This window comes from Anopheles arabiensis, chromosome 2 (genome assembly GCF_016920715.1).
Source record: "Anopheles arabiensis isolate DONGOLA chromosome 2, AaraD3, whole genome shotgun sequence".
NCBI classification, from domain to species: Eukaryota; Metazoa; Arthropoda; class Insecta; order Diptera; family Culicidae; genus Anopheles; species Anopheles arabiensis.
Window position 1 is genome coordinate 10,680,415 of NC_053517.1, and position 12,924 is coordinate 10,693,338.

The window sequence follows — 12,924 nt, forward strand, 5'->3', positions numbered from 1 at the left end:
TCTTCTTCTTCTTCTTCTTCTTCTTCTTCTTCTTCTTCTTCTTCTTCTTCTTCTTCTTCTTCTTCTTCTTCTTCTTCTTCTTCTTCTTCTTCTTCTTCTTCTTCTTCTTCTTCTTCTTCTTCTTCTTCTTCTTCTTCTTCTTCTTCTTCTTCTTCTTCTTCTTCTTCTTCTTCTTCTTCTTCTTCTTCTTCTTCTTCTTCTTCTTCTTCTTCTTCTTCTTCTTCTTCTTCTTCTTCTTCTTCTTCTTCTTCTTCTTCTTCTTCTTCTTCTTCTTCTTCTTCTTCTTCTTCTTCTTCTTCTTCTTCTTCTTCTTCTTCTTCTTCTTCTTCTTCTTCTTCTACTATGACACAACAACCGTGGTCGGTCAAGGCCTGCTTGTACCATTACTAGTGGGCTTGGCTTTCAGTGACTTATTGATTTACCCATAGCAGGATAGTCAGTCCTACGTATGGAGCCTCAGTCCATGCGGGGCTTGAACCCAAGGCAGGTATGTCGTCAAGTCTGGCCATTGGAACTGATTAGGTTTGGGCAATTCGGTTCATTTTCATGAACCGTGAACATACTAGTTCTTTCATTTAAACGAACTGTACATGAATCGCGAATCATTCGTTCATTTCAGTTGATGAAAATGTGGGAAATGGGAAATGGTTTATTACCTCTAGAACCTTATTTGGCAGACCAGGGCGACCTTTATTTTGACGGGTAGGGCGTTCTTTTTGTTAACGGTCTGATCATACGGTTCACGTTCATATTTGTATTGGAGGAGAAGAATGACCTGGCATACTAGGACGTTCTTTATTTCTACAGTTAAGACATTCTTTGTATCAATAACTCTGTACATTACGATTGATAAAGATCCGATGAACGTTGATTAGATGAAAGTAGGTCGTTCGTTCTTTAGAGTGAACTGAATGAATACTACTGGTTCATGGTTCTTGCGGCACACCTCTAGAACTGATCACGAATCAATATATACCAGTCCTGGAACTGAGATTGAACCCGTACCGTTGCTAAAACCGATTACGTACCCAAACCGGTCCAGGAATTAATACTGAACCCATGACAGTCCTGGAATCGCTCATAAACCTATAACGGCTCGTGAACCTGTTTGCGGGTTTGGAACCGATCCATTGCCTGCTTCGAACCAGTATCAGACAGATGTTTACACCTTGCAGTAAGACCTTTGTGTTCAGTCCCATATGCAGTCGAATGTCGTAGTTCTGCTGTATTTTTGTGAAACCAACATTTCTTTCAATTCCATTATATTCTACCATCCAAAGCGAAGCAATGGGTTCACAATTTAGAAAAAATGTTTTTATTTAAACCGACCGTTTTTCTCTGTTGTTGCTGTTATTTTCTTCTCCCTCAATATCCATAGCGTCAACAATTCACCTGTACGGCTGTACGACTTTCCATTTTTCAAAAAACCAAAAACGAATTTGCTGTATCGTTTCTGTAGGCGTTGCGTGCTGTGTGAGCGTCGCTTCACCCGCTGCTATAATAATTCCCCATTTCCTTTCGCACGCTCCTTCCCGACCGTTCGTCTCTTCTGTACAAATTAAACTAGTGTTGTTTTTGTTTTGTTTTACTTCCTTATTAAAAAGTTTCAAAGAAACTGGAATCCTTCACCACTTATCATTATCGCCGATTGGTTTTTTCCCCTAGATGCACCGCACCCGTCCGCTGCAGCAGGTGACAGCTCAGGTAATGTGCCCCTGCCCTGTGGAGTTCTGGTGCGTTAGTTTTATAGAATTTCAAATAGTAAAACAAGTAATACGGCTGGCGAAGATTGCAGCAACCGAGCTGTGCTTCATCTGTTTGTAGGACTTTTACATTCCCTTCCTGCACAGTTTGAGTGTTGAGTGTTTCCTTTGTTGAGTGGTTGCACTTACACGCTAGTATGTATAACTATGTACAGTATCGTGCCGACGCAGGTTTCGAGATCGAGATAGTGTTGTGTTGAGATCGTGTGTTTACGTTTACCGTTTGCCGGACAGTGTGTGGTGTAAGAATGATTGCAAACCAGGAACCCGACCGCAGCGGGCGCAGCCCTTAAGGAGCCCTTAAGGATCTTAAGGAGTGCAAACGCGCCAACCCGATCGTTCGATCGTTCGCCACCGTATTTACAGTATAGATAATTGGATTAAATGCTACCCTAGTGTGAGTTGGAGTGTTTTGTTAACCTAAAACAGATGGCCCGCCCGTCTTAGCTGCGCTGCCATCCGATCGTGTGTATGTGCTCTGTTGTTTTTTGTTTGTTTGCTTAAAGTGATGCCTAGCAAATGGATGACATTGATGTGTACGATCGATTGATATTTCCCTCGTTTCTTTTGTTTTCCATTTCTTATGCTACACGTAGAAAAACCGAAAACGTAACCAAAAAACAAACGGAAAAGCAAAGTAACTCCCATATCCCATTTTCTAGTGCACGGTTCTGGTAAGAATAATTATTGTTACGTTTGCTCGTATGTACACAATTACCCTAATCCTAACAACGTGTTGACGAAGGTTGATTTTGTCTCTTTTGTTTTTTTTTGAAGTATTAGATTTGTGTGAAAATGTTTTTATCTCGTTCTTTTTTTTTGCTTTCGCTCGTTTTGGTTTTCCCTTTTTTATTCCATAAATTGATTTTGTTACTTCCACTGTTTACACTTTTGCGGATCATATCGGGTTTCCACCCACTGCCCGGAGGAGAGTTTGTGCACCTTTGTGTTGGTGTGGTTTGTTTGTTTGTTTGTTAGATTATTTAAAGAAATTAAAGGTCAGTTCTTTGCTCACTCAGTAGGTTTTTGGAGCGAGGTGATACTTAACGTACGCTTACGCTAATGCTTCGTTTCTTTTCCCTACCCCTCCCCCGATATTTGCGCTAATTTTCTCCACGACTAATACTTGTTGTTCGTTTCCCATTACACTTCGTTTGATTTCGAAATACTTTCCATGCGGTTTTGCTTCATTCACTTCCCGTTGTTTTGTTTGTCTGTGTGATGCATCACTTTGCCTTTCCCCAGCTTTATTGTATAGCTTTAGATTTCATGTTGCGTTGCGCTCTCTGCCACCAGATCGATGCAGCGTAATAAATGAGAAAGAAAATGGGAAATAACCCCCACGGGGTAAGTACCAGCGCAGCACATCCTTTTATTTGTGTGGGTGTGTTTATTTAATTTGATTTTATTGGAAGTACAGAAAGGAAAACATCTCGCTTTGTGTTTCGCTTGCAAACAGTTCCAAAAAAACCCAAAACAAAAACAAAAAAAGAACAAACGAAAGGTGTGTGCACTAAATGAATAATGCGATGTGTCGCATAAATAAACACGAATTGCATGGCCCCCGAAAAAAGGGGTGCTCCGGTCACGAAGCAGCAAAAAGAAGGCGAAAAACATGTTCCCTACCAAGCAGAGAACGAGACCCGGGACAAAAGGGAGGGAATTAAAAGCAAAGCAAAAAAAAAAACAATAAACAAAACAAAACAGCACCGACACCAACATTAAACATCACGCATATTGGGCACGTGTGGCACGGGCTCGCTAAAAGCAAAAGCGCATAACATTTTAGGTTGATGAAGAGAGCACTTCCGACACAATGGGAAAACAGTGGACGCAAACGCACCAGGGTCGGAGAGGTGCCGGTGCCCGCTGCCAGTAGCCGGTGCCGGTTTCGGACGCGCTATTTAAATTAATTATTAATTTTAATACTCGTCCGAAAGCTCTGCGGAAGTCGATAAAGTGAAGCAAAATATGAGTGTCCCACCGGAGGGGGAATTCGGTGCGTATCGCTTGTGTGTGAGTGTTAGACGATGCTGAATAGTTGGTTGATGCTGCGAGAAGTTTTTCGTGCTGTTATTGCAGCGGATTACGAAAACCTTTGCCTTCTGCATGCAGCGAGAAAATAGCAACAAATAGTGTACTTTTCACGAAACTTTGCGGTAACGTACCAGAGTGTGTAGATGTCTTTTTTTTTTTTAATTTCCTGACCGTATTTTCCCGTGTGCCGGGTAACCGAGTTATGCTGCCCATTTTATTGCATCGTTCAAGCATCATTAAAGGAGTTTTTTTCTTCCTCTGTATCCATAGCACAGTGTGAGCAAGGGCGAAGGGCCTTTATTATTCCGCGAATTGAGCCCACTCGCGATGATGGTAGGCGATGATGAAGATGATATTATGGGCGTTGTTGAGTCTGGGCGTGGGGATAAAAGGGTTTGAAACCCAAATAAAAACAAAACAAAAAACAAAAAAACACACTCAAAAGCGGCTAACGAGAGTGCATTTGTGTGTTTTTCGGGATGCGAGTTTGCCCCGAAAAAAAGGCCGGCTCAGTGGTGTAGTGTCGGTACGAGTTTCGGAGCGCTGCTGCGTTGCTTTCAATTAATTCGAAGTTAGTGAAGGACCCACCGGTTTCACCGGTTGCTTGCAAATTGGTCGTATGTTTTTGGAAATTAAAAAAAACCCGTAGAAAAGGCAAAGCTTTGCCTTCTCTGAATAGACGCTGTAGCTTTTGAAACTGTTCACCGATGTTCTTTTGCATGTTGTGAAGTGTTGCTTTAACCTTCAGCCCTCGAAAGCTGTATCGGGCTATATCGGGCTCTATCGGTAGCTCTATTCAAAAGAAAGAGAACAGTGGCTATCAGATTACAAAGCTTGCCTCATGGCATTGATATGGCCTCCCGGACGTGGTTTGAGCTGTCGGCGTAAGAAAGGGAAATGATAAATTACGACCACACGACCATCGATAGCAATCGTGGAGCTAGTTCGACTGCTCTGCCAGTGACTGGGATGACTTTGCGGTACGGGGCGTTAGTGAGTGGGCAGTTTGGCTCGTGTGGTTCGTTTTGTGAGCAAAACAGTTTAGATCTGCAGTTGGGGAATCGTTTCCGAAGCAGGTAAGTCATGTTACACTTTGTGCTAACAACCCTGAAGAACTGTGCTGCCGAGATCGAAGCATTGTGCTGTCACTTGCTGGCTGGAGCAAGATGTGATGCAAAATAGTCGCCTTGGGCAATAATTGATACCTTTTGCTTTCTGCATCCTAAAGATGTCTGTAGGTTCGTAAACTAAAATCTCGAGCCTTTCAACGGAATTTTCCAATGGACGGCCGGTACGTAAATCTTATGCGTTGCGATAACTTGCCACCGCAATCAATTGGTCTGAAGCGGTTTCATTGCGACGAACCAAATGCGCGCTGCACCCGTTAATCATGCAACCAGAAAGTGAAACTTTCCATTCGCCTACCTTCAGTCCTCCCCTATCGGTCGAAATACAACCAACGGATAAAGGGCACGAGGTGGCAGAAACTAGAATCACGCGAGCACCAAACCAGTATCAGCCCCGGGACTTCACCACTCTGGCAAAGCCCCATTCGTTCCAACCGGTACCGAGTGACACCGTGGCGCGTGGAGCAGGTGGTGTCGCCGGTCGCCCGACTAGGGGGAAAATCTACATAAATTTTCCATTAAGCAGAAACATGATAATCTTAGGTTTGCTGCCATCATGCGAACCCACACACGGCACGAAAACACACACACACACACACACACACACACACACACACACACACACACACACACACACACACACACACACACACACCATTGTAGCTAAACGCTGGAAATGGTCTCTGACCACCATGGTACCTCTCCCCTTTCCCGCGGCTGGTTACAATCGAGACAAGACAATCAGTACTATTATTGGCCGGGAATTATCGCGCCGGCCGAAAGCGAACTACAAATGGCACAACTGATTGCATGTCGATTGCGCTTTTCCAATACAAATAAGGGCGTCCCGCACAACGCGCGCATCCCCCCGCACCCAACAATTGAGGTAAGGTGGGAGTGTCGGAACGTAAGTCATCGTCTCTCCCGTAGCCTGGTTACTGTTCCTGTTAAACGAGAGAGAAAAAAAAACTCAAGACGTTTGTGGTTCACTGGCGGCATCAAATACCAATCGGTGCATTGGAGTGTTTGGTTTTGCGGTTTCGCTGCGCTTGATTTGATGAATCGCTGTCAATTAATTATGAAGCGACCGCATCCGTACTGCGGAATGCTCGCTGACCATGCCGGAAATAATCGAGCAGGAGTACACACTCACACACACACACACATCCGGGACCGGGCGGTGTGCGATTCGGGGGAGGAAGACGTTCTACCCCGGTTTTGGTTTGATAACAATCGATCAGTATCGTGGAGATTGGTTAATTAAATTAAAGCAACTTTGGAGCTGTGATACAGGAAATGGTGGCGGACTCTGTGTGGGATATTGGGAGCTCCTAACTATGAGACGGTGTACGCGGGGAAATCGAAAACAAATGCTTTAACACCTTGAAAGCCATGACGTTCAGTTATGTTTCCTGGGAGACCATGGTTAGAATACAATGCTAGCCAGGGATAAGTGACTTTAAATCAAAATATCTTGTAACAGATAAGGCGTATTAGTGTGAAATTATGCAGCAAGATCAACAAAATGCTAAATGACTGCATAATGCATACCGGTTTTGCAAATTATTGTTTCTTCCTTTTTATAGAAGTTTCCATAAATGGTAAAAGATCGAGAATATAAATGCAAAATAAGTAAAATAATATTAGTTAAAAGTAAACATAAAGTGGTTGGCTGCTAGGGAAACATAAACAAACATGGTCTGGCAGTCAAAGTTTTCAGTGGGTAAAATTGAAATCTGTTTGCAGCAACCATACGTCGTGCGGATTGCATACCGTCTCTACTCGTTCCATCGGCATCAGTAACACTACGCCTAAAGGTATGCAAAGCCGCAATTCATCATCGGGCTTTTAAGGCTCATTTCGCCGTGCCGATCTGGGCAGGGGGGGAGGAGGGAGATTTCTGAAACAACACCCAACGATAAGTATTTGAGAAACGAACACAGTGGAAAAGTTTGCCACACCGGACATCTTGTTTACCGTGTAATTTGAGCAGTTGAGCGTCGGTGGAGCGCCCTTTCGAGCCATTCCATTCTCGCCCCTTCTTTCTATACTTCACTCTTGTTTTTCTTCTCATTTTTTCCACCACACACACGTTCTCCCTTCATTACCATTCATTCCCTAGCTCCCTTTTTCCCCTTTCCCCGTGTGACGCAGCTTTAGACGCAGCTTTCCTGCTGGGAAAAGGCGAGCGGCGTCCGCACGGTGACGATCTCCCTCAGGTATTGCTTGCTGCCGCCACCACCACCGTTCGCGCTCGGCAGGCTGGCGGAGGGTGACTGGGGCAGCGCGTGGGACAGCTGCAGTGGCGAGTGCGCCAGGACGGCACCGGGATGCTGCCCGAGCGGCTGCGATAGCTGCAGCAGCGAGGCAGTCGTCGGCGTGTGGGGCGTGTGGGGCGCGTGATGCTGGTTGTGCGGGGGCGCCGGCTGCGTTGCGTCCTGCTGCAGCTGCAGCGTGAGCGGATGGTGATGGTGGTGGTGCTGCTGCTGCTGCGACACCGGTGATATTAGCGGGAAGGAGGAGCTGCCGGTCGACCCCACCCCGGCTATCGTGGACCCGGGATGGGATTGGGTGGGCGGTGGCGGCACCCCCTTCCCGAAGCTGCCGCCGTGGTCGATCTGGGCGTAGATCGTCGGCTCGTCGAAGTAGTTGTAGGCCGGCGGCGGCGGCAGCTTATTCAGATGGTTGTTGAGGTGCGTTTTGCCGCCGGTGTCGTCGTGCGGTATTGCCAGGGCCAGCTCCGCGTAATGCACTTCACTAGCTGACTGCTTGCGGCGATGCGGCCACCAGAGGCGGGGAGGAAGACGGGAAGAGATGAAAGAGAGAGCGGGAAATTAGATTATTTTTAGGCGCTTTGCTATTACATGGCCGCATGCAAACATCAACACGTGTATCTTCTATCCGGCCGGTTTGCAGAAAGTAAAGCACAACACAGTGAAAGCAAACGACCGCTATGCCGAGCGACATGAGTGATGCAAAGTGTGTTTGGGTGTGTGTATGTTTACTAAAAAAGCATAATGGGTAATTTTGCTAGCGGGTTTGGAAGCTACAGTGGCCGGCTGAATAAAGTGGCCACTACTTACAATTTTACACTTTTTACATTTTTTCCGTGAAAAATGAAGTTATTGTACTGCTTTATTTTTTGAAACGTTGTTCGTGATATGCTTAAGAATGCGCAGTACCATAGCATGACAAAAATGAGAAGTTTGCTTCAAGAAAAAATATTTTTTCCAAAATTGATCAAAATCACTGTGCCAAAATAAAGTGTCCACTTTATTCATTCTACAGAAAATATTTTTCTGAACAAATATAACAGCAAACTTATAATTTATATGCGTTCCTCTCGCATTCTTTACATGTTTGAGGATCTTTGCCATAATTTATTATGTGTTTATCTGCACATATTTGGCATTGGTTCTTTCTAAGAGTATTTCAGAGCTTTAACATATTTTGTTTTTCTTAATCACGTCATTTTCACTACATTTGCATTAAAATTTGCACACTAAATCTCGATTGAATTAAAATTAAGACTAACTGGGAGCCATTAAAAAAAGTTTATTCGATTTGATTGAAAAAATAAAATAAAAAATTCTTCGTGTATAACTTCAGCCGTCTTCCTGTTGTAACATCAATTTATTTACTAACTCCGTATTTTTCACAGAAAACAGATAAATTCACACAGGATACTTGTATAGGTATTAGCTTTCATTATGCCGTCGATTCAAACCATGCTCCCCACTTCTCGTATAGAAATCCCCTCCCTGGTCATCACATTGCACTCTTCATACATATTGGTTTGTTGGATCGCGTCTAGATATTTTTGAACATCAGTTCTAATTTGGACTTTTCTGTCCAAATATCAGTTTTTCAACAATCTAACGATATATCTGCATGTTTTTGATCATATTGAAGCCAATTGGCTTTGTTAGTCTTGCTGTAGCTCGGGCGAGGAACTTGAAGGACGCTACATCTAATGGGCAGTAAATTGCGAAAATTGCAATGTGATAGCTAGGGAGTGTTTCTCTTTAGGAGTAGCAGGAAAACTGGTGTGAATCGAAAGTACAACTATGACTGATACCTTTTTTTAACATTCTTCATCACTACTTTGGGATATTTCTTAAAAAAAATGGGATTTGAAAACTAAAAACATGTTCCTACAGGCTAACATCTCAACACACACAATCAATACAAAAATCATTTCTCAACTAGTATCGTATAAAACACCTTGCATGTCCTCCATGAAGTCTAAATCTTTGTTGCATCGAAAATTTGTGGCAGATTCTATATGCGAAGGTGGATAAAACTGGTGTCAAAAACAAATAAATTTAAATTTAAAGCTCTTGATAACGCTTGAGAAGAACCAGATGCAACAACTAGATGCAGAACTAAATAAACCTTTAAAAATTAGAAAAAAATACACCAACGATCCTCGAATATGTAAAGAATGCGAGTGGAACGCATATAAATTATAAGTTTGCTGTTATATTTGTTCAGAAAAATATTTTCTGTGGAATGAATAAAGTGGGCACTTTATTTTGGCACAGTGATTTTGATCAATTTTGGAAAAAATATTTTTTCTTGAAGCAAACTTCTCATTTTTGTCATGCTATGGTACTGCGTATTCTTAAGCATATCACGAACAATGTTTCAAAAAATAAAGCAGTACAATAACTTTTATTTTCACGGAAAAAATGTAAAAAATGTAAAATTGTGAGTAGTGGCCACTTTATTTTGCCGGCCACTGTATTTACGCACGTGAAAGGTTTTTTTTTCAAATGAAAATGAAACTCCATGCCCCAGAAATTGCAACAGGGCGGCTCATGTGGATGATGGAAACTTTCCGCAACAAACAGCGCCATGTTTGCACTGCTCTCGCCTATCGAATTCGCTTCCAATGAAATTGCGAGCTTATTAAAAGTTTGCTGTAAACACTGGTTGTTTTTTGCCTGGTTTGGGACGCCTTCAGGCACGATATTTACTAGCATATGTTCAGTAGCTTGCGGGTGCTGGATGCTTTTAATTTGAAGATTAATTTATGTTCTGCCGGCCGCGCATCTGCGCAATGAAGCTCAACCCGTCAGTGCCATCGGCTCTCCCTGACCCGAAACCCGTCAGTGCTCGTTTATAACAACTTTTGAGTGGATTGATGACTTGCCCGTTTGTACGGGCGGCGGACATTTATTGCAACCTACTCGGTCATCTTGGCGCTTCACCTGGTTTCAAATGCTCGCCAGCGGAAGAAGAGGATAACCCGGGGTGCACTGCGTTACACGTTCGGCATGGCGCGGAAGGGAACGTTTCACAACAAGTTGCGAGTGTCATTCGCTTTGATCGAACCGCCATGAGTCGGCTGCTTTTCCGCAGTGGCCGTACCGATTGTGAAACACACGGGGGCAGCCACCAGCCAGGCGACAAAGTGAGTCAAAATGAACGTGAAGTACGGTACCATTTTTGTCTGCTGGGCTGCTTGCTTACAAAATGTCACCAGCGCAACAAACTTTCTGCCCGCAAATCCCGGGAAACCCAGCCCCTAAACAGCGACGATAAGACCAGAATGAACGACTGGCTGGCAGCGTCCCCTTGCACTGTAAAAGCAGGGGTTGCCCACCCGTTCCAGGGGGGGGGGCATCCGTAGCTACCGACCGCGCTCCTTCGCCGAGCCGAAACTTCATTGCAGAAGTGCATTACCGTGCATTGCTTTCCAACTGGGCAATTCCCCCGGTTGGAATGTTGTTGTTTGCCAAAACCTTCTGCTGTCTAGCGTGCCGATGCTTTTGATTTGCCGCATTCCGTTGCGGACGGGCGGGTGCGGCTTTGTTTTCGCCATGCATTAAGGGCCGGTGGCCGGTGCGTTCGTGCGTGCTGTCGCCGACCCGGTCCCCTGCCCGACATCGGCAATCGCAGCCAGAGTCACATTCCACGCCCTTAAGCGGACGCTGTCGGCGTTGCGCGACAGCTGCATACGAAATGGTGTCGTTTACAGTCGTATCGCATGCGATGGTATGTGCCTTTGTGTGTGTGTGTGTGTGTCCGTGTGCGTGCTGATGTCCTTTGGGTGAATTGCGACTCGGGAAAGTCGGCAAGTCGCCATCAAACGTGCGCTTTATCTAGTGAACAACCCCTCACCCCATGTGCGGGTGCAGATGTGCATCATGATTTGTGATCCATCCACCGAACGTGGCCTCTGTGTGTGTGTGTGTGTGTGTGTGTGTGTGTGTGTGTGTGTGTGGCAGGATCAACTGTATACAAGATGGCGCTCGTTCCGGTACGTGGTACGAGCGCGCCTAAAAGTAGGCAAAGCGTGTACGCCTGTGCACGCGCTGTGCTTGTTAACTCGTTAACTCGGTAGATATGCTCGCCGAGCAAAGCGGACTGTTTCAGTGTGGGTCTTTGTGTGCCCTCTATCCGCCCCCCCACCCCTACCCGCTCCCCTCCCCGCTACTACGATGGAAAGCAAAATGTTTTCGAATGCAACGGCGTACCCAAAAGGGGGGGCATTGCTAGCGATAGAGCAGATGGGGCAGGGGTGGAATTTGAAAACTTTTGAAGTGTGGTCCCGTCCCGTCGAGCCGCACACATCCGTTGGAATTCGGATGGAATGGATTTCCCGAGTGAACTTTGCCATTTTGTGCCACGGTTCGGGTGTCTGTGGTTGGAGCTGTCAGCAGGCTACCGGGGGGGCAGAGGGGATGAGATGTGCTGTATGATGCACGGCGATAACGATTCTATCCAGAGACGTTCTGCTTTAAGTAAATATTTGGATGCGCATTAACTTTTGTGTCGCGGTTAAAACCCCTCCGTTTGTTGTCGTTTTTGTCTGCTCCCGAATCCAATTACAGGTGTGCGCTTAGGTCTTTGTGTATTCGTCATTTCATGTTGAGATGGTTTTCAGAGATAAAATGGTTACGCACCGTAGCACAGGAATTGAATAAAGAATTATAAAATGCGAAAGAAGTCAATGGATTTAATATGCAGCTCCTGAGAGCATAACATGGGCCATATTGAGCAAATTAGCACAGTAAACGACTAGCGGAAGCATTAAAAGTTGAATTTATTACAGCAAACTGCATACTTTTGGGCGTTTAACTTTAAAATATCTACATTTGTTGAATCTTAAAGACGGTGGCTTTTTAAAGAGTGCTCTATACCATATTACATACATTAGCAGGTACGGGTGAACAAATAGATTGCCTCTTCACGGTTCTGATTTACTATACCCAAATCTAAACAACGCTCTTCTTGCTGTCTTTAGGGAGAGACCTTTTTTTCTATCATAATAGCTCTTCCATTCTCTGCGATAGTTGCTGCAACACCCGACGATAGTGAAAAGGGTAGTACCAGGAGCGATTTTCTTTCGCTACGGCACGCCTTAATTCTATCGCACAACTGACCTGAGGCAAGATTTCCCCTGCGCAGATGAGCACAGGTAATGGAGAAACCCCGTCACCATTTACACTGATTGCACAACGCGGATCGAGCTGGCCAGTTCTGCTGGTCACCTTGCACCATTGTCCCATTGTGTCAACTTCCGGCAAAGTCGTTCTGTTAGCTTCCCCGGGCGCTCTTGCCATGGCTGGATGGGTTGAGAGCTCGTAAATGGATCTGGGCAGGAATGAAGTCCAACAGGACATGTCGTGCCGTCCGTGAAGGAGCTTTTCTTAGCGCGAGCGATGCGAGCAAAGGAGAGACACGGCAACAAGCAATAAACGAAACCGGGACACATACAGTACACATACACTGATCTCCGCTGTCAGCTGCACACACAAACCCACATCGTTGTGTGTGTGTTTGGGATGCGCTCCGGGAGACAGTCTATTAATAGTGTCAGCCACTGGTTCCGTCTGCTCGTTACGCGGAAGATTCGTCCAAGCACAGAATGGAGGAAATTGTCTTGCGATACGGGAACGCTGCTAAAGCTGCAGCTTGCGAGCATTCATCGCGGTCGTCTTCGGTCCCGGCACGCAACCCAGAGATACGACAGGGCCCTACCAACCCAC

At 45.2% G+C, this 12,924-nt stretch overlaps 1 protein-coding gene across 4 annotated transcripts in view; it reads right to left on the minus strand.

Annotated features, from left to right (window-relative positions):
• Positions 1 to 1,292: 1,292 nt before the first annotated feature.
• LOC120894809 (hemicentin-1) overlaps positions 1,293 to 12,924 on the minus strand; it is a 186,170-nt gene continuing 174,538 nt past the window's right edge. For 3 of the 4 annotated variants that reach the window (XM_040297639.1, XM_040297640.1, XM_040297641.1), the window contains exon 17: positions 1,293 to 7,692. In XM_040297639.1, the coding sequence (XP_040153573.1) occupies positions 7,084 to 7,692 (609 nt within the window). In that variant the 3' untranslated portion in view covers positions 1,293 to 7,083. The remainder of the gene's footprint in view (positions 7,693 to 12,924) is intronic. The other variant, XM_040297642.1, reaches the window with a different exon arrangement.